This window comes from Cyprinodon tularosa, unplaced genomic scaffold (assembly GCF_016077235.1).
Source record: "Cyprinodon tularosa strain WSP-4 unplaced genomic scaffold, ASM1607723v1 ctg22, whole genome shotgun sequence".
Lineage (NCBI taxonomy): Eukaryota > Metazoa > Chordata > Actinopteri > Cyprinodontiformes > Cyprinodontidae > Cyprinodon > Cyprinodon tularosa.
The window spans coordinates 1473067-1495037 of record NW_024038821.1 but is presented as its reverse complement, the minus strand read 5'-3'; the positions used below and the strand labels follow the sequence as shown (position 1 = coordinate 1495037).

The 21971-nt window shown below is 41.7% G+C and overlaps 1 protein-coding gene across 4 annotated transcripts in view; it reads left to right on the top strand.

Moving 5' to 3' along the window:
- The window catches only part of LOC119784144 (kelch-like protein 29), a 259595-nt gene extending 242128 nt beyond the window's left edge, over positions 1-17467 (top strand). For all 4 annotated transcript variants that reach the window (XM_038286066.1, XM_038286067.1, XM_038286065.1 and 1 more), the window contains 2 exons: positions 11583-11727; positions 16118-17467. In XM_038286066.1, coding sequence (XP_038141994.1) covers positions 11583-11727; positions 16118-16301 — 329 coding nt within the window. In that variant the 3' untranslated portion in view covers positions 16302-17467. The remainder of the gene's footprint in view (positions 1-11582; positions 11728-16117) is intronic.
- The last annotated feature ends 4504 nt before the right edge of the window (positions 17468-21971 follow it).

Genomic DNA, 21971 nt, shown 5'->3' with positions numbered 1-21971 from the left:
AGTTCGTGGACGACACTGGACGTGACTGGGACCAGTGGCTGCCCTTTGTGCTGTTCGCCTACCGAGAGGTGCCGCAGGCATCCACTGGATTCTCCCCGTTCAAGCTGCTGTATGGCTGGGACGTCCAGGGCCCATTGGACTTGCTGCTGAAGGTCTGGGAGGCTCCCACCACGGCTACTAGTGATCAGAGTGTGGTGCAGTTCGTGCTGGAGATGAGAGAGCGCCTGGCCAAGTATCGGGAGGAGGCTGAGGTCATCCTGCGAGAGGCCCAGCAGACACAGAAGGCCTGGTACGACAGACAGGCCAGACATCGAGAGCTCCAGCCTGGCCAGAGGGTCCTGCTCTTGCTGCCATCCTCCACCAGCAAGCTGTTGGCCAAGTGACAGGGTCCGTACACTGTCCTGAGGAAGATGGGCCCTGTTACTTACGAAATACACCACCCTGACAAGAAGAAAGCCAAACAGACTTACCACGTCAACCTACTGAAAGAGTGGAGAGAAGCCGTCCCAGTCTCTGCTCCTGTGTTGTCTCTTCTCGTGGCTGAGGTCGACAGCGAGGGTGACGAGGAGCTGCCTCTTGTTGACCTCCACCAGCAGCCTCCACCCACTCTCGACCATCTCTCTATCACCCAGTCCAGCCAGCTCAACGAGGTCTTCCGGAGGGTCTCCAAGCTGTTTGCTGCCAACCCGGGGAGGACTGTCTTGATCGAGCACGTCATCCGCCTGAAGGACAAGGGGCCCATTCGCCAGCGGTCCTACCGGGTCCCTCAGCATCTGGTGGCGCAGCTACTGAAGGAGGTGGAGGAGATGCAGCGTCTGGGGGTGATCGAGCCATCAACGTCCGAGTGGTGCAGCCCAGTGGTCATCGTGGTGAAGAAGGATGGGTCGCTCCGCATCTGCATCGACTTCCGGAAGCTCAACGCCCTGTCGGAGTTCGACGCCTACCCGATGCCCCGGATCGACGACCTACTGGAGAAGATCGGCCGGGCCCGGTTCATCACCACCCTCGATCTCTGCAAGGGCTACTGGCAGGTGCCTCTGGAGCCGTCCAGTCGTCCCTACACGGCGTTCCAGACCCCTGCAGGATTGTTCCAGTTTACGGTGATGCCGTTTGGTCTCCATGGGGCCCCCGCAACCTTTCAGAGGCTAATGGACCGTGTTTTACAGGGTTGCGGTGACTGCAGTGCTGCTTACCTGGACGATGTAGTAATCTTCAGCGACACTTGGGAGCAACACTTGCAGCATCTGGAGAGGGTCCTTGGCAAGATCGAGCAGGCGGGACTGACGCTGAATCCTGCCAAGTGTCAGTGGGCCAAGGAGGAGGCGCAATACCTTGGCTATCGGCTGGGTCGAGGTGAGGTACGTCTGCAGGTCGACAAGGTGGAGGCGATCCGCAGCTGCCCACGGCCTCGCACGAAGAAGGAGGTGAGGTCCTTCTTGGGTTTGGCCGGCTGGTATCGGAGGTTCGTGCCACAGTTTGCCACCATCGCCGCTCCTTTGACCGCACTGACGGGAAAGGCTCAGCAGAACCCTGTCGTCTGGAGTGAGGACTGTGAGACAGCCTTCCAGACCCTCAAGACCTGTCTCTGCTCGTCGCCGGTGCTGCGGAGTCCGGACTTCAATCAGCGGTTCTTGGTCCAGACCGACGCCTCCGCAGTGGGTCTCGGGGCTGTCCTGGCACAGGGAGACCCAGGAGAAGAACGCCCTGTACTGTACCTAAGCCGCAAGCTGCTTCCCCGAGAGACCAGGTACTCAACTGTAGAGAAGGAGGGCCTGGCCATCAAGTGGGCTCTGGAGAGCCTGAGATATTACCTTCTGGGGAGAGAGTTCGACCTGGAGACCGACCATCGTGCCCTGATATGGATGAACTCTATGAAGGATCACAACAGTCGACTCACCCGCTGGTATCTCGCTCTCCAACCCTTCCGATGCCAAATCCGCCATCGGGCGGGGAAAACTAATATTGTGGCAGATTATCTCTCCAGGTTGCCGCACGTCGTCAACCTCGGGGAGGAGGCGGATAATGTGATGGAGCGCCACTAAAGCGTCCATCCCAGACTCTAAGTATCCGTGCTTCCTCTGGCCCAGGGGAGCGCGGTGCCAGGAGCGCGCGCACGGGGAGAGCGCTCTCCCACGTGAGTGCGCTGCCCGGCAAACAGCTGCGTGCAGGCCCGCACCTCTGTCCCGCGGTCCTGCACAGTCCCAACGAACATTCCCCCCCCCCGTCTGAACCGGTCATCGCGCGCGTCTGAGGGTGCACACTCGGCGCCGAGTTCCACAAACACTCACCTCTCATCTCTGCTTAAGTCCCGCTGTTCCTGGTTAAGGGGCCAAACCGGAGCACTTCCGCGTCACGCTGGAAATAGCGCAGAGTGGCGCGCTTTCCCAGTCACGTGACAAAGGACTCAACCATTTTGGGTGTTTTGTTTTGTATTTTTATATTGTTTATGTTCCTGACATTTTCAACATTGTATGGAGTCATTTTAGTTAATTTTTAGTTTCTATGCAGGAAACTGAGTTTTGGGTTTTGTTATTTGGTTATTTTGTTTTATCCTTAAAAACCCCTTAATTTGTATTTTGGTTTACCCGCGGGAGGGGCTAAAGGGGTATTTAAAGGGGAGCTGAGCTCATTTGAGGGAGAGTACTGGATCTGATGGTAGTGTTGGCTGTCCAAGTAAGTTGTCCTGTAAATACTTGTTTTTGTTTTCTCGCTTCACTGTAAATATCGTCACTGTTTCACTATTTCCACCTGGGGAGCAATAAAAGAAAAAAGCACAAACAATATTTTTTCCGGCTGGGCCATCATTTTTTTGTATTTTTGCAACGAACCCGTGACATGGAGTTTTGCCAAACCTACTCTCAAATTATTTTTTCAAAAGATATATTTTAGAAGTACGGTGGTTTATATTGATGCAACTTTGCAAACCTGTATTGTACAGTCAGGCTTTTTTTGTGGAAAGGGAATTTTATCGGCAACCTTTCCAGAAAAACATGTTTTTAATCTTTTTCCCCTTTTAGTTTTGGAAACTTTGAAATGTAGAATGCTCTAAGAGAGCTGGAGAGTCAGAGATGCCTATCTTGATTTTTTGCAGCTTGTTTAAGCTCTTCACAGTGAACTGGGACACCCCCTTTTACTGGTTCCTCTAAATGTTTTCACCTTTTTTGCCAACATATTTTTATTTAAACTTTTCACCATACAATCAAAGCCTGCAATGTGATTGATAGAAGAATAAAAAAAAACATCCAGCATGACAGCATCACATGCTGTTAAATATATAAAAAGTATTATCCAGTAATAAAGTTACAGTAACAACTCTAAAAGTTTTCATCTTTGTTAATCCAGGTGTCTAAATGCTTGGATAGAAATTTGCAAATAGATGGCCATCAATAATTGCTTCTCCAAGGATATTGTTGACGTTTTTCTTTGTGGAAAATCTTCTGTTAATACACACGTCTGTGTGCCTCAGACCAGCAATCACCGGAACCTCATGCTTTGGTAGAGGTTGTTTCACCCACTGATGATCTGTTCATCAACTGCATTTGATTAGCAGCCCTTAGTTGTGCCTTTTCCCTCACAAATCATATGGAAGCAGCAAGGGTGCAATCAATTATACACAATTTGAATGAGCGCTCCTTCTCAGAGGAAAGTTTACTTAATTATAAAAAAGAAATGAAATTTACAAACTGAGCGATAAAATCCATGGAACAGTTAATAATGTGGAGAGCTGTGTGTCGCTCTGCAAAACCCAGAATGGAGAGGACTGACTACATTTAGAAGACTCATCATAGATCTATATATTATAGGGGAATGTTTAAACGTAAAGCTCAACTAGGTAAAGAGCTCTGTGTACACATTAGAACTTAAATATGAGCTTGTGTACCTTCTTACTTTTTGTGAATGACCCTTTAAAACTTTGTCAAGTAATATCAGACATCCATACAAAACCCCACATTTCTCCCCCCTGTTGTTTACCTCAGCTGACAGACAGGTCTCCATCGACCTGTGGACTCCAGGGACCCGAGTAGAAGCGCCGCGCCCTGGCTGCTCTATCGGGAAATTGACCGCAGAACAATTACTCCTGCAAATTACGTAGAAGCTGAACGGGCACCGCCATGGAGGGCACATTTGTGGATGGTGGTGGTGGTGGTGGTGGTGTGTGTGTGTGGGGGGGGGGTGTACTGGAGAGGAAAGTAACAAAGTGAAAAGAGGTAGGGAAGGTGGAGTGTTTCCATAGCTACCTAATTGGACATGTCCCCATCATGTTGAATTAAAGCACATCATCCTCTTTCAGCTATTTTGGAACATCATTTCAAAGGCTGCTTTTCTTCTTCCCTCACCACATAAAAAGGACATTGTGTGCAAAAAATGTTGTTTTTGCTGCTCCAATTACCTTGTTGTAATCTTATCTAAGCTTAATGCAGCAGTGGACTAAAGCTTCTTTGTCCTCTTGATTCCAAAAACAAAATAGGAGTGGGCACTCATGCGTGTATTGGACAAGTGTTGAAGGAAAATGTATTTTTATTTCATGTTTTTGTCCCTGATACACATTTTCTATGACGGCATAAATGTGATGACGACGGCGGTTTGGGAAACTTTATCAGCGGCTTTATCTGTGCTGGTTTGATTGAGGGAACTGTGATATAGCTCTGTGTGTTATTGCTCTGAGAGGGGTTCCGGGTTGGCCCAGTCAGATATCCTTTGTGCTGATGGGGGATTGAGATGAGAAAATATGTGAGAGTACTGGCTATTTGTTTAGACGGCAGTAACTAAACTCACACTGGCTGTGTGGGTTTGTGTGTTTCTGTTCGTTTGGTGTTCCTGACCTCATCCCTAAGGGGTCCAGGCTTTGGTGACTCCCTGTTTTTAATACAGGTACGTCAACCCGATGTTCCCCCTACAAGCACAGTTGTATTTTATCACAGCTGCATTGTGAAAACCTTCACCTTCCGTCTTGTTTTCTTTACTTTTCTTTCCCAGATTGTTTTCATGTAGAACAGAGTCAGCTGTGAAATTACATTTTTCCTATTCAAAAATCAACAAAACCAGACAAAGAAATCACGTACGCAGTTTTACTCAATGCTCAAATATTGATTTGATCACAGCATTTTGGTCCAACTAGCCCTCATCAACCTTCTATATGTAATCAGATTTTTCTCTCATAATGAAGGATGGGAAAATGTATCTGCTTTAAGGGAACAGCATCCTTTTTCTCACTGAAGGCCAAGAGATAAGCACAAAAGCAAAGAAATGGGGATGTTGAACTCCCCTAAGGTCTGGCCAACCACAGAGAGGGATAACCTGCCTGTTCCACCTCCAAGTGCTCACACTCACTGCTCACTGTTAGGCCAAGACAGAGGGGCGGGAAGTGGTGCTAGGAGCTTTCATTGAGGGGGAAAAAGAAGAGAGAGAGGTTTTCCCTTTGAGGGCATCCTGTTATTATTCTGCCTCAGGCGCAGGGCACTGAGAAATGAGTGTTCTGTGTTTATGGGAGCGAACACAAAACACAGTGTACACACGCCCATGCTGGCACACACGTGCACTCTCAAAGACGGGCAACGGCATATCAATGAGTGGAAGCAGGTAGAGGAGGAAAATGAAAACGTCAGGCTGAGCACCAGGACAGCCAATCAGTGACAACTTGTTCCACAAGGATGAAAATTGAAGCTGCCGATTCGGATTGTTGCAGCGGCGTTTTCAATTTTATTTCATAGTGTGGAAACGTATGCCGTACCTCAACATGTGACATTTTAAACATGATTAGCTAAAGCACCTCTTTCAGTCTTCTACTTATACACTTAAGCAAACAGAGACAGATGAAGCAGCATCTTAATTTTCTTCCTAAAGCTCTTTTGTTGACTTTACTAAGGTGTAGTAAAATGTTTCTAGCACTCTACTTTAATAGCACCAAGATAAAGTATCCACCAAATTCTGTCATGGAAAATTGATTCAGTTTATTTCTCTCCCATCGGTCTCCAAACACTTCCTAACAATGGTAAATTCTATTGACTTTTCTATCCTGGCTTTGCAGCACTCATAGCCTTGCATCTTTTTTTCATGATTCTATAGGTTTTTCACAACTTTACCGACTGAACTCTGAAGCTCAATCTCGTTAAAAGAATTAGATTCTTTCTGCACAGTTGTTTTCATGAGAAGTTTTTCTGACTTCATCCCTGGACTCTCAGGTACATCAATCCATTTTTTCCAGCATATTATGTCAGGGTCGCGATGGAGCAGGTGTCTATCAGCAGCAGTCTATGGCTGGGAGGCGGGGTACGCCTTGAACTAGTCACCATTATGCATCATGGAAACATACAACCAGGCACACACACACTCACACTGAAGGACAATTTAGAGAAGCCAATTAACCTAACAGTCATGTTTTGAAGCTGGAGTACTTAAGCATGCATTGGAAGAACATGCAAACTCCATGCAGAAAGAAACCTTCTTCCTGCAAGGCAACATTGCTACAAGCTGAGCCACTGTGCAGCCTGACTCCCAGGATGTCATACTAAAACTTTCCTAGCAGCTGCTCTAACTCACTTTCACAGTAATGGAGAAAAAGCAATCCCTGCTTCAGCACTTTCTACCTTTTCCAAAGTCCCTCATCCTGACAGATGCATAGCAAATGTTGAACAATTAACCTCAAGCAAAAAAAACAAATACAAAAAGCAACTAAATGGCAAGGTTAGTTATATAAGAATTTTACTTTCAATTCCATTTTATTTGAAAGTTAAAAACGAAACGACCAACAGAGTCGTCTAGAGATTTTAATTCAGATTGTGAGTATATCAATAAATCAGTTATACACATAATATGAACAAACGTGTCATAGGCATCCACTGATTGTTTTGAAAACAATAATTGGTTAAACTAAATAACATACCGGTAACTAAAAAAATAACTAAAAAGATAAAGCAAATTAGACTGATTGAAAAGCAATACAGTTAATAGAACGTTTCGAGTATGTATGTAATATATATATATATATATATAATTGTTTGATTACAATTTCTCTGCTTAATATGACAGTATTTTATTTGTAATCCATATTAAATGATTAATTCTTTAGGAAACATTATTTGAAACATAGTTTTTTGCCCTGTAGGAGTGATAATTGTAGTAATCGTTATATAACTCCAAGCTGAACTCAAGCAACCATTGGTTCGATAATTTATTTAATTCTTCTTAAACATATTTAATCATTTGAACAACTCCCACTGCAACAGTGTGTAATACCTCTTCAAGCACCCCAGTTTATACCGTTGTAGGGTTGGTCCTGCCTGCAGCAGTGAATAACTCTGTGCGCTCTGCTGTTATCCACCTCATATTCTGCTGAAGTTTCTCAGATTTCTTTATGTTGTCACAACTCCTAACCATTTTCCTCTAAAGATTAGAAACCGAGTCTTGTAGGTTGTGGAGCTGAAATAGTTCCCCATAGGAAATCATTTGAAAGAAAAAGTACTTCCCACCAACCAGTAAGTTTAGATAATTCAACAGTAATGTTTTCTCCTATTAATGATATACAAAACCTTTAAAAGACCGAAGAATTAGAATGGCGATATTTTTGGTGAAGGAAAATAATAGTACATAAATTTAAACTGTAAATCCGAGAAACAAGAACATGCAGCTCAAGTACCAGCAGCTCTAGTCTATTTCATTTTGGGAGTTTTAAAGGCTCCATTGTTATTATTGACCACATTTGTTTGTTTAGTTGTTTTTTTTATTCAGTCACTGCCTCAAGCTGTTACTGGATTGGAGCAGAGGTGAACATTGGTCAAGCTGCAAAGGCTCAGCTTAGATATGACCTACTGGATGCAGGAAGGTGTTTTTAAAAATGAGGGTAATGTGCTAATCTGCAGTAAGACCAGAGGCATGATGGATATTTAGGTATGGAAGGAAAATAAATGAACAGAGTAGAAAAAATTTAGAAAGGCCAGGAGTTACAGGACATTGGCAGTGAGGCCATGGTGTGAGGTAGGAGTGATACTTTGGGTGAAAGTGGGCCTGGTATTTAATCAGACATCATCTCTGAATTTTTCTTTTTTGTTGCTGCAGCAATGATGAACAGGTTGATGTATAAATTCAGGCAGGAGTTGTTACATTTGCAGGTGACGTCAAAGGAGAGCAATGGACATATGGAAAAGACTCTGGAGAGTGATCCCTAGAGAGGAATCAATGTTAGTAAAAGAGTTGCGGAGGGTACTGAAGGTACCTGGGATCAACTGCCAGAAGGAGTGGGCAGAAGGACAGATGAAGAAAAGACTGAATGTGGAAGGTTCTTCATTAGGCGAACAGTGAAGGGATGAGAGTTGCATGAGGAGAAGTGGAAAGTTTACAAGACGGTGAGCTGGAGATAGTGGTGCAGCTAAAATGTTGATTTTAGTTTTTTATTGACTTGCAAAAATGAGCAAGATTATAAAGGAGTATATCAGAAGGAGAGCTGAGGTTGAGGGATCTGGAGACTGTTGGCAAGGCTGAATTGGGTTGAAAAAAAAAAAAAAAATGCCTTACCTTTTTATATTAAAAATCATTACCAAAACATTGTCAACAGTGCCATTTTTGTCTGAAACAATTAAAACCAAATCACCTTGCAACAGTTTTCAAACCCAGGAGCCCTTTTCACATTTTTTTAACATCACAGCCTCAAACTTTAAATGATTTTTTCTGGAAATGAATAAGAAAGACCAAAACAAAGTACATTACTGCATTATTTGATAGTATGTAAAAAATATTGTATAATAATCCTCTTGAGCCCAGCGGGCCTGGTACCAGCCCATCTGACTCATGCTCATGTTGATCTATTTGATCTGTGTTGATCACGTAGTGTTTCATTCAAATGCCTTTAAAAATGGGGCTCTAAAATTTCTAAAACATGTTTGAAAATTATTTTTTCACAAATACTTTTTGTTTTATAGCTCTTTATATAAAATGAGATTTAAAATTCCACCTGACATGACTCTGCCGGAATAATGCGACAGCAGGTATTCTTTTTTAGCCACACCCCCTATTGACCGGCATCATTGGAAACCAGAGGCTCAGACCTTTCCAAGGAGGGGTCAGAGGTAATTGTGCAACCATTTCAGGTGATGTAACCGGCATACATTATAGCTTGCTCTGTCATTCTTATTCTCTATTCAGTTAGGTGATACTATTATGTGTTCAGTGGTAAATTTTTTTTATCAAACAACAGCTAATTCTAAGGAGCAAAGGCTATGTCTTATGCAGAAGGTCTCCAATAATGTAAATCAGCATATTTGTCTGGTAAGATTCCCTTTTATGAGTGGAAAAATTATTTTGGCCCAATTTGGCCACTTTTGGCACCGCTATGCCAAAATCACATTTGTAGCTAGCACACTGCCACCTAAAACCTTTGTGGAACAAACATGCTACATCTTATTTAGTCCAGATTTGCTTGAGTTATAGTCAAGATGTGGATCTATAAAGTCTCAGGGTTCATCCAGAGTTTCCAATGGAGTTTCATGGTGTCTTTCAGTGTGTATTTTGGAAAAAGTTATGGCAAGGCTAAATATTTTTCATTTTTTTCTTTGTTTAATCAGCTATAAATCAGACACAATGACATTTACAATACTGGTTCCACCTGGAAAAGATTCCTCAATGCCTTTCCGTCATACAAATGCAAAGAATTGTATTTCCAATTTATAGTTTGGGAGCTTCACTTGTTAAAATTCACATATGTCAGGTGAAATTTTCTCTTATAACCCTCTGGGCTTAAGAGGTTTTAAAAGTCTTTTTGTGTTTTTATCCCCTTTACTGTAATATCCTTAATACAAACCACTCCTACTGATTAAATGCAGAAGCCAGTTATTGAGTAAATGGATTCCATCTCAGTTTAAATAAATGTTTGCATAAATCCATTTGTTTTTGAAGGCTTGAAAGAGAACGTTAGTGGACAAAAAGCACCATAAAGACCAATGAACCCATCAGACAGGCCGGTTTGAAAGTAGAGAAGAAGATATGCACCTCCACCTGAAATGACAGACAGAGCAAATTCTTGGCTTCATGCAAAACTCTATGCTGTGAAAAACTGTCTGTACACATCATCCCAATGTTGAAACGGCTGCAGAAATACCGGTTTCCTACCAATATGGAAGCTGGTCATAGTTGATAAAGAGATGGAGAAAGTTTTTGGATGTGATAAATCTTATAGGTGAGCAGATCCTTTTTCTAGGAACTCTAAATCTGTTTTAGACAAAACAAACAGGAAAGACATGCCATACCTGTTTAAGAAAGAAAAAAAGCCAGGAAACCAATTGATTAAAGTGACTGTAATAGCAGGAGACATTTAGAATTGCAAGAAAACCACTGATACAGGGTCAAGTGCTCAGCAGGCTGCCCTGAATTTGAGAACATTTAAGGGGATGAATCAATTCTGACTTTTCCAACTTTCCCTTTAACATCTTTGTGAGGTTATTTGTGACTCAATAATGTCCTTAAGGAGTCATTAATCAATTATATACTGTAATCACAGCAATGACATTTTCCTCAGAAGCTATTGAAAGCTCTAAATGCTCAGAATGTTGGTTTGTCTCAAAGAGATCCAGGCAAACTTCAGCACCGAGGCGAGATGGCGCAGATAAGTAGGCTGCTCTCTGTGTGAGCATGATAGCGAAGTGTAATTAGTATTTGTTGGAGCCTCCCATGTAGTTATGGGGGAGCAGCAGAGGTCCTTCTAACCTCTTGATCTGACCTGTTAATTAAACATGTCAGACCGCTCTCAGCGGCTACGACAAGCTGCTGTAAAATAGTTAGAAGTGCTTCTTCCTGCGCTGCCATTATTGAGCCTGAACTCCTCCCGCTGTCCGTTTTCGATGAGGGATGCCAGTTCATTGTTGAGGAGCAGACGGGGACAGCGGCCAAGCGTTAGTGCATTTTTCATGCTGCTTGTAAATTGGCCAGCTGCAGCGTGCTCCAGAGGAAGGGCTCAGAGTCTGAAACGCTCTCCCCTCTGCGGCGCAGCGGGGCCGCTGCCGAGGAACTCCAGGTTTCCAGTGCCATCGTTAGGCTCAAACCACCGTTTCATTTTGTTTCCCCATCATCTCTAACTCTACAGCAGAGTGCTTTCATGCCTTTTTTCCCCCATGTGCTGTATACTGAATTATACAATATGCAAGGTCTCCATCATCCCACCTGTTCACTCATGTATTGCCAATACGTATGCCTTTTTCTCTTTTTTCTATATAAATCTGTGAAAGTGCCAGTGGGTCTAATGCAATTCTGAATTATTGGGACTTGGCTAACTCTCCTATATTGCCTCCAAGCCCAAACAGATTTTGAAGCCGAACCCAATAAAGCCTCAGTGATTTATGGACTGCATTTATTCTCCTGTATAGGTATCCATTTTGATTTAAAGCAATCTTGAGAGGGGTGTATCTTCAGAGTGATGAGGTGAATGTTGATGATGATTGTTTTCTCATTCAGCAAAGGTAGAATAAAAAAACAAATTGATGCCATTAAACTTAATGGAAATGTCTGCTGTGTGAGAGAATGACATCCAAACAAAGGCTCTGTGTTCTTTGTAAAAAGAGAAAAATAATCCCTGCTCTTCTTTTCTCTGTCTGTAGATAACAAATACGCCCCTGCTGTGAGTCTAAACGGTTTTATATTCATTCTGGGAGGAGCCTACGCTCGAGCTACCACTATCTATGACCCAGACAAAGGCAACATCAAGGCTGGACCCAACATGAATCACTCTCGGCAGTTCTGCAGGTAAGAGATAATTAATGTAGTGGCACTATATGTAATGGGGGGAAATCCCCAGTGTGGAAGTGTAAAGATTTCTTTAAAGGCTCACACATTAGATCTGACCTGTGCGACGCTTCAAAAACCACTCTGACATTATTGTGAGACTAAGGCTCATTAGTAATCCATCATTCTTTGTGTTGGCACGCCGGTAAAGGGAACTGTAGAGGGAAAATGTACCCGGGCCATTTAATTAAAGCACAAACAAAGCCTGCCGTGGGCTGTCCAGGTTTTCAGAGCGATGCAGTTCAGCAGTAAAACTTTGCCCAGGGTGGGGGGAAAAAAATCTAATTCACAGGCTTGATTTCTAGTGGCGCTTGAATAGGAAGCTGCTGTGTACCATGCTGAGAGAAAGAAAACATCCATTCAGTGACGGACTGTTTGACTGAATTGATTCTGTTCAGACTGTTTTGATTATGACCGTGACATTTAGATGATTTTCTTTGTTTGTAGCAACAGCATTTTTAGGCTTAACCCGATTCCTAAGCCTCGTCCAGGTGAGAAACGGGACAATCCGTTTAGGAGTTTTAGAGATGTTCCAATCTGGTTTTTCCTGGATGATGGAGATTTTATTTATTTCTTTTTTTATGGTCTGATTCAGTAATGTGTTTTAAAAAAAAAATCTCCATCTTTGATCATATCAGCAACCCTGTGTCATAATAAATATCCATTAGATCAAACACTTACATTTTAGCTCTGTTTTATTTATGTGTTTATTTTCTATTCATTTATTTCTGTAGTGGATACGCTCCTTGAGATGAACCATCTGCAGTCAGATCAGATTTTTTCTTAAAAAGAAGGAAAGTGAGATTCTACTGTAGCATAAATGACCTTAATGGATAGATATCCCACATTTAAAAAATAATAAACTAAGTGGAAAGCCCACAAGAGCTTTAAGAGGACAACTGAAACTAAAGAATTACTCAAGAAGTATGAGACTGTTGCCAGGCAATCTTCAGCATCTAGAAGGGAAGCACGGCTCTCCACAGGTGAAAATGAGGAGAGCGCTCTAGATGCTTCCCTGTCAAATGCTGAAACCTCCCCGACCGGCTCCTCCCAGCCCCCTCTGGCTTCCACACCTTCTCTAGCATCTACTGTCGCTGCTAAACCTGCCGATGCACCACTGCTGCTTCAACCACGTCAGCCTCTTCAACCCAGGGGGCTACCACCCTCACAGCATCGTCATCCTCGTCCTCTTCCTCCCCTGAGCCAGGAGAAGCGAGTCCTTCAGGAGCTGGAGGCAGTAGTAGCAGCTCAACAACACCTGATGGGGTGAAGCCCAGGCAACAGGTCCCTAATGCTCCAGCAGATCAGATCCTCTTCCACCAGGGTAAAAATCCCAGTTGGATGCTAAGATCTTATCCAGATCCGTCTGACATCACTGCTGCCAAGCAAACCTGAATGATGCGCATTCCATAACGAGATATACTGACTTAATATCACAATGGTTTTTTTTTTTTTTATCACTGCTGCTTACCTTATGAAGGCTGCACTTAAAAAAGGAAATTGTCTAGAGAGCTGTTCTAAACTGAATTTCTTTTTGTTTACACTTGTGAATACAAAATAAATCTAAGTCTAAATGTGTCTACTGCATCCATTTGCGTTCAAGTAGAAAATGCAGTCGAGATAATCTGGCTTAATTATCAGCCAGGTTGTGAGTTGAGATCATATTTTGAAACACGTCGGTTCCTACCCCATCGTTTTAAAATGTATGTATATGTATATATGTATATATATATATATATATATATATATATATATATATATATATATATATATATATATATATATATATATAGTATAAGGGCTAAAGAGCAGTGGCCCTAAGTCACACTGACTCCATAGAAACATTTGGGACGCCCTGCCCATTAGAGATGGAGGGTTATGGATTAAAAGGGATGTGTGTTTAGTTTTACTCATAAAAGAGGAAAACAAAAACTCTCCATTTATAAGCAAACAATAGTCTTTGAAGGCGATAGGTGAAAATTAAAAGCAAAGGGATCACACCTTAATATCCTCGTTAAGCCGCGCCAATGAGGCGTGCAGTTTTACCAAATAATAAACTCACTTTTTAGTCCTTTTTTTCTGTTTCAGACATAGGGGGGAAAAAAGACCGTGGACAAAATGCATTTGGGAGGCAATTACAGACTGGTCTTATGGGTAGAATGTGCAGCATATATCATGTTGTCAGAGTTATTGATAAGCTGCACCAGCACACGGCAGGCAACTGTTCTGCTACATTTAACTAAGTCTGACAAAACAGAGAGAGGAAAGGATGCAGGGAAGGATGAAAAACAAGAAATTCATGGTGTGGGGAGAGAATGGCGCTCAGAAATGGCTGCAGTGAGGATGAAGCTTGGCAGGTCACCATGCAGGAGAGCGGTTATTCAGCCCCCCCTCTCCTCACTGCACCGGGCCCTCAGCAGGCTCTGCACCCCCCCTCTGTTTATCAGAACAAGCAGCTCCAGGCTGCACCCTGTGCCCTCTCCACTGGATCAGCTGAGCAGATTCAAGCTTCAATCTTCCTGCATCCCAGCAGCGCGGTGGATTCCTGCTCGTTGTCGGCTGCGTCTGTTTATTTATTTCATTTCTGGTAGCGTGCACCTTATGTAAATGCAGATCATTCCAAAGCCCAATAGGAGCAACAAAGCTCTAATCAGCTTACAGCCCAAGTTTTAATCCTTTCCACACATAAACTCCTGCTTCTGTTTCTCCGATCCAATGAGCACATTTGTAAAGATATTTGCTTTTTCATTAGTTTTCTTCTTTCTTTGTGCCCTTGAGAGGTAATGTAATGTGCGATTTAACTTTTGTTTCCTGCTCTGGAACCGCCGGCTGGTGTCAGATGATGGCAGGCACAGCCGCCAGCACCACAATCAACATGTTTGAATAGATGAGTGTCTGTTATCAGAGGATCAACTACATGAGCTATGTTGCTGCTGCCAGGAGTCCCAGCTATCTCATTTCCAAGCCTCAGCATTAACTTACATAAAGCTACTTATAGATGCTGATGACCTCGTTTTGCCCTGACTGCGTGTTCGTAACCAGCTGGCTTATTTAACCTTTTTACCAGCCTATTGACTGGGTAATACTGGTTCCGGATGTCAGGGACAGGAGCAGACCTTTCTGAGCTGCTATTGACAGAGACATAAACAGGCAGCTGAACCTGATGCTTTTACATCTACCTTCCTGAGGACACTTCAAGAGCACATTCAGAAGGCTACTGTTTTTCTTTTACGATTTTCCAAGCAAGTAAAGCAGAATTTATTGGTTTCTTTTTGTTAAATATCACCTTTTCATCTGATTTCATACATCGAGTTTAGATTTTTTTAAACTTCACACAGAAGCAGATAAAAAACCTAATAAAAAGTCAGCTTTTTGATATGGAAAAATGTCAAAAGGACATGAAAATCCAACTATATGCTTTCTATGAGTTTTTTTATATTGCTGTTGTTGGTTTAGGTATAGGCAAAACATTCAAAGTTGCTTTCAAAAATGTTTTTTTTTCCTGATTTTTTTTTATGCATCCCTCTTTCGCACGAAGTCCCAAACCAGAAGCACCAAAACAGAACAGAACCAGCCGGCTTTATTAGGCTGTTTTTAGACGCAGGCTTTGATTCTTCTACAATACCACAACAGACCGGTGAATCTGCAGCATCTGGCTGCAAACACAGAGACCTTAGCTTCATCAGAAGTAGAGTCTGTTCTGTCCCTCTAGTCTGTTGTCTACACTGACACCACGTTAGCCTCCACTACCACCTCCTCTTCTTCCAGCGGGACTTTAATAACATTTTAGATGTTGTAGATCGGTCTGTTTTCCAGTGTAGTCCCCTTTCTCTGACTGTGACTGGTTGGATGTGCTCTCTTCATCCTCTGGCATGGGAGTTGGCTCAGAGCTCGTCTGCCTGGTTGTGTGTTTCCTGGACGGGTTTTGCTCCAAAGAGATGTTTTCCATATAACTGGACTATTGTTAAAAGGAAGTGAATCTGAAAGGAAGGCTATGATGGAAGAGTGTTGCAAATTTGAAGCTTTAACCTTTTCAGAATTTAAATTTGTCAGTAGATCACGGTGACATTGTCCAGCTCCTGAAAAAAAAGCTGCCAAATTATCTTTAAAAATTTTTTTTATTTTTTTATCAAAAGAATTTTGGCATAAAAGCCTTTAGGAATCAGATTTGAATGTCAAGATCATTGAGCTGCAGTGGAACCTCTACTGTTAGTAGTATAAACTGTAACCTGCACATGTACTAGTTAACAATCAGAAAGCCGGGTTGCACAGAACTGTATGTCTTTAACATCCAATCTGAAAGCCCAAATCTCTGTTTGATAACTATAACTGTTGTCTCCTTGCTGTGCAGTGCCGTCGTCCTGGATGGTAAGATCTACGCCACAGGAGGCATCGTGAGCAGCGAGGGTCCAGCCCTGGGCAACATGGAGACCTTTGACCCTAGCACCAACACATGGACGCTCCTGCAGTCACTGCCCTGCCCGCTCTTCAGACACGGCTGCGTGGTCATTAAGAAGTACATCCAGAGCGGCTGACGGTAGCTCGGACTGGATCGTGCCGGGTCGCAGCCAAACTCCCCATGTGGGACGATGATGTGTGACGGCCACTCAGAGGAAGGGGCCGACCGATCAGCATCGATCCACACGGCTAACCCTGCAAACTCACCCCTCACCCATGGAACAAAACCCTGTGCAGAATGTACTCATGTTCTACATGCTACTTAGCCATGCCAGGTGACGATGCCTAACCTCGAGTGCTGTACGTGTCATGGTAGTAGTTCATCCTCTCATCCAACAGGCACAGGGGCCCTCTTAGTAACTTCTAAGCTTTTGGTTTATTTAAGTGAGGTTGTCTTTTTAGTTAGTCTCTTCCAGATCGTTATGAGTCCATCACCTCAGTGAAATCCATTGCAGGTCCATGCTTTTGTCATATCGGGTGTTCGCCAGGTTTAGGTTTAGACGTAATGATATTTATATGAGAAGAGGAAGCATGGAGGAGCCGAGCAGCACTGCTTTCCTCCTCGTCGACTGATCGGAGGAGCTTCTTCTCTCCACTGTGTCAGAAAGCCAAATTAATCGTGTGAATTTATGAGGTAGCTGCAGAACCAGATTGTGAACTCCCTGTGACCCAGTTTTTATTTTAAGGAATCATTAAACTTAGAAGATGATCAAATCTGGGTCATATAGAGTTCACTGTGAGAAAAATTGAAAATGTTGAGATTTCAAGATTGGGGCTGGAGTTGCACAACAACAAAGGAAAAATAATCCGAAGCCTTCCCTCTTCTGCCTTTACTTTCTGGGACAAAGCTTACATTACAGACAGAGGGATTCCTCTTCCTGTCATCGTCTGATCTGATACTGAAGGGGGAAAAAAAGCACAATATTCACCTGTGACTGTTACCATAGATGTTATCTGTTAATCCATGGGTTCTTTCGTCTTTCATCTGCCCCCCCGCCCTATTTTCTGATTTATACAGTGTGTTTTATCTCAGCCCACAAATGATGCTGGGCTGGTATTCTGTAAATACAGGAAGGAAATATGTATATTTTACAACCTGAAAGCAATTCTGTATAAATGTTTTTAGAAAAAAAACAAAAAAGACTCATAGGCTGGATTCAACATATGTCTGTAAATCTGTACCCAAAAAGAAGCAACTAACAATCGTTATTATTAAACCCTACTACATATACAGGAACGTGGATCCGTTGTCCTGTCTGCTTCTGTGTATTCAGTCAAAGTGAAACTCAGGTACAAGGTTTGGATATTTATAACAAGCTTTGCACATGTGGGGACACAATTTTTCAAGCTGAGATTAAATGGGGAACATCTGTTTAAGCCTTCAGATTTTAAATTATTATATAGTGATAAGGGTTGGGCCCCTGAAGGTAAGTTTCTGTCGCAGTTTTAAGGCTTTTGTAGCATCTTAGCAGGTTTTGACTGGACTCATCTTTGATCAGCATCCCCACAGCATGATGCAGCCACCACCATGATTTAGAGCTAATTAATGTTGAAGTATTAGTTTGATCTGTAGGCTTAACTTTCCAGCAACAGATCAAGGCAGCCTTATTTCAGATTGCCCTTTTCTATTTAATTATAAATAAGAACCATGTATAGAAAAAATCACATTTAGGAACAGTGACCCTCTGTGGTATTTAATTCAACTGACCATTTCTCCAATGGTTAAAGAAAGCCACTTAAAATACAAAACTCAATATACGTTGGTAATTCATTTTAAAGAAGAACTTAAATTACAGAGAAAATAATTTCCCATTTTCTGTCTTTTTTTTTCAAAAGCAATCTGGTCTTTACAGATTTTTTAATTTTTAATATTTATTGCTGCAAAAGGAAAGTAGCCACACCTTTATTTTTTTCTAGTTCCGTTTATCAAAACATTGAAAAGGAAAAAAAATTAAGGAAAATGTGCTGACAAGCCTGAATATTTTTTATTCCTTCATTTTTGTTCTTGCTCCAGCTACTTATTACTCCACATCTTTTTGTATCCTCTCGTTTGAATTTTACTAGTTTATTGCCCAAGAAAAAGGTAAGAAAATTAAAAGTGAGCTCAAGTACCTGTGATGAAAATCGGTCCTCATGTGTAATAATCCAAATAATTAATATTTTACTGCATATGAGACATTTCTTGTTGCAGTTTTAAAATAATATTTAGCAGTAACATTGGAAAAAACCATTTAGCAAGTAAATCTAGAAAATTTGCAATCCTGTGCACTTGCACCATAGTGGGGCATAGGGTTTAGTGCGAGTATTGAGACAGGGCCATACTCTTACTAGTTGCTGTCTTCCAGAGATGTTCAGACCATCAGATATGACCTAATCCTGCCTTAAATGTCTCATGTTTCTCCCTGCCAGCTGCTGTTTATTCATTAATATTCTCCAACCTCTGAAGCCTTTGAAGAACAGCTGGATTTATACTAAAGGAGGATGCTTCAGTAGATTGAAGACCCTCAAAGGCAGTTAAGACACTGATTTACAGCTATCGGAGTAAAAAAGCCTAAATAAAAAGGCAAACCACAACTTTAATATCTGCAGGGTGTACGTGTTTGATTTTCCTTTAATTAAAAGTAATTAAGGTTTGTAAGTGTAGTATGTAGGTGCAGTGTGAAAAAGCTCCAGGTGCCACCCCTCAACTTTCTTCCAAGGAGTTTTTTTTATTTAGTTTGCACCTTTATTCAAGTATATCAACAGCAGTTTATTGAGATTTCAAATATAACTTACACTAAAGTAACATTGTGAACAGGTGTTTAAAATACACAAAGGAACAGAACCAACAAGGCTACAAAACGCTCTGAACAGAAGTATGGGACACAAAAAAAGGGGAAGAATTAAACAAAGTAGGGTTACAACAAACCATTTTATTCTGCATACTGGACTAAGTAGTCTCATCTACCAGACAAAAATTGGTTGTTAGTCCAAACTGGCTAAAATCCATAAGAAAGGAAGATAACAATGTATGACATTTAACAACCCAAATTTTATGTTCAAATTTATATAAATCAATAAAACAATGTTTGGCAGTCTGGTCATTTTTAAACTGTTTAGCACAAAGCATAGTACCTTAACTACTATTGTGCTAGTCTTTTCCAGTATGTCACAGTCTGTAACCACTTAAAATATAAAATAAATAAAAAAAAACAAAAGCTCAAAGGGCATTTTGTCCCATGTTGAACCTGAGAGACCTGTAAACCCTTTAACACCCCCCGATAGACGCCAAATAAACCTGCTACACAAACGCTACAAAACGCACGTGTAATGCTCAATGAACAACTTCATGACATACAAAAAAAAATCTGAAAATTCCATGAATATTACGTGTAAAATAATTGCTAATAAATAGTAAGAATGAGATGAAAATCTGCCAAAAAAGCGGGAAAGAATTTATGGAAAGCAAAAGCGACAGTTGCACAAAATGTTTTTTTTTTTTTAGGAAGCTGAGAAAATGCAGGAGGAACAGATCAAGGAACCTGAAACTAAAGCTTTAAAATACAGCCTGCATCACATCCTTAACGCAATCATCATCATCTGGCTCAAATTCAAAACATACAAACACATTGAGAGAGATAAACAACTGTTGGATTACTGCAGCAGCTGCGGTTTGACTCGTCTGGTACCGAATATGATACTGTGGATGTGACAGTACTTTAGCACCCGGTAAACAGATTACGCATTAAGATAAATTAAGCTGAGGTAGCATTGTTTTTTATTCCCCCTTCACTGCAGTAGTCCAAGTGCTAACCTGTCATCACCTGTTTGCATACCGTCTCTGCTTAAGTCACCAAGGATAAGAGGAAAAAAGGCAGACGCAAGCTTGAGTTGGAGTGGACCTGAAAGGTTTGAGGAAAAAGAAGGGGGGTCTTGTTCAGTCAGCACCTGTTCAAAACATCTCCAAAAAGCATGAGAATGCCGTTAAACCTTTTATAAAGCTTCAGTAAACACCTTGATTTACCACAGAAACAGAAAACTTATACTGCAACGGCCACAGATGAGAATCCAGCTTCTCTAGTCTGCTGATAGATAAAAAATAATAATAAAAAAGGGATCTGTAACACACTATTGGTGGGAGGGTGTGTGCCTAGAATTGGCCTTGTTCATTAGAAATCCAAACATGCCTAACAATCTCAATTCAAGCAAAGAAAATTAGAAATACAAAATAATCAAGTTTACAAAATAAAACTGACTGTAATGACAATAGAATACGTTGAGTTCAAACAGACGGCCAGAGAGCGGGCGGCGGTGTGTCAGCACCTTTGGAGGGAGTTCAGCCTCCCATATTAAAACACTAAGGGAAAGCGGTTGTTGTGGGGCTCTCATTACGGCTGCTTCCTGCTCAAGTGGAGCCCGACCTCCCCCAGCTGGTCTGAGGCCTGACTAGACGTGAATACATTTAAAGATACCATTTCATCTGCTGCAGACGCTTCAGCCAAGTTCCTCTGGTTGGCTCAAACGTCAGCCAGCTGTTTTTTTTTTTTAATAAAAATGTACTTTTGTTGCCTAGATCGCAGTTAAAACCAACATGTTTTAATTAGTGTAGTGTTAATATATTTATAATCTATTTCTGCTGTAGGATCACACCCCATGGTGAAGACCCACCCCATCTAAAACTAAATTAAATCTGATCTATTAAGATTTGAAATAAGGCACACTAGGCAGTGCAACCTACAGCCGCCTTCCTATTTGTACTTCCAGGTCCTCAGTCGGGGTGTTGGGGGTCAAATAGATAAAGGAGGCAAAGTTCAGTGGAAGGGAATCACATGGACATAAATTTGGGTTAAATAAAAGGTAGTACTTTTAAATCCTACCTTCTGATGTTTAAAAATACCTGAAAATAGAAGTGAAGAAAGGACTTTTGTGCAAATCAGATTGGACATGAATTGTTAAAAATAAAAATACAATTTTAGCAAGAAAAAAACCCCAGCTCTAACAATACCGGTAACTACTTTATAAGGGTTGGGACTGTTTTCAGTTTTCTCCATTTCTCTCATGGTTCCTGTGCTGCTCTGCGTTACGCTACAGTAGAACCATCACTGTGGCTCATTAAACATGAACTTAACTTGTGATTTGTTGCCTAGGACATTATTAGTCCCCCCTTTGGACTAATAATGTCCAGAGCAGCGACTCCGTCCACTACATACCAAGGGTTAGGCTGATGGAAAATACTGAATATATGAATAAATGGAATACTTGCCTATTATAAATTATAAAACCTTCATTCTTGCCATTTATTAATAAAACAATTTAAATGGCACCAGGGGCTTGAAGATTGAATCAATTATTTTTGTCCAATGTTGAATAAATCATTAAATTAATTGTACTTTTAAGTTTCCATAGTAAACTGCTGCCCTCTAATTTAGGCACATTTTGTAATCCTTAATGCTGATTGGATGGTAGCTAACCAAAGCAGCCAATCAGCCAATTAATTGAGAATCAATTAATTGCATTTAAAGAGATATGCTCTCATTCTTATAGCTACTAGATGGGATCATAAAATTAAAATTTAATATCAGAAGCTCTATCTGCTAAAAGCTGGATCAAAATAATATCTGTTTTTATTTCTGACAAACATTATCCCCAAAATGGCTAAAGTAATACGATCTGTTTCTGTTAGCAGCAACAGGTGAGGGAGGGGCACTGCTCAAACCAGCTCTAAAAAAAATCTATAGTACTTTAAAGCGGGGGAAAATGGAAAACCT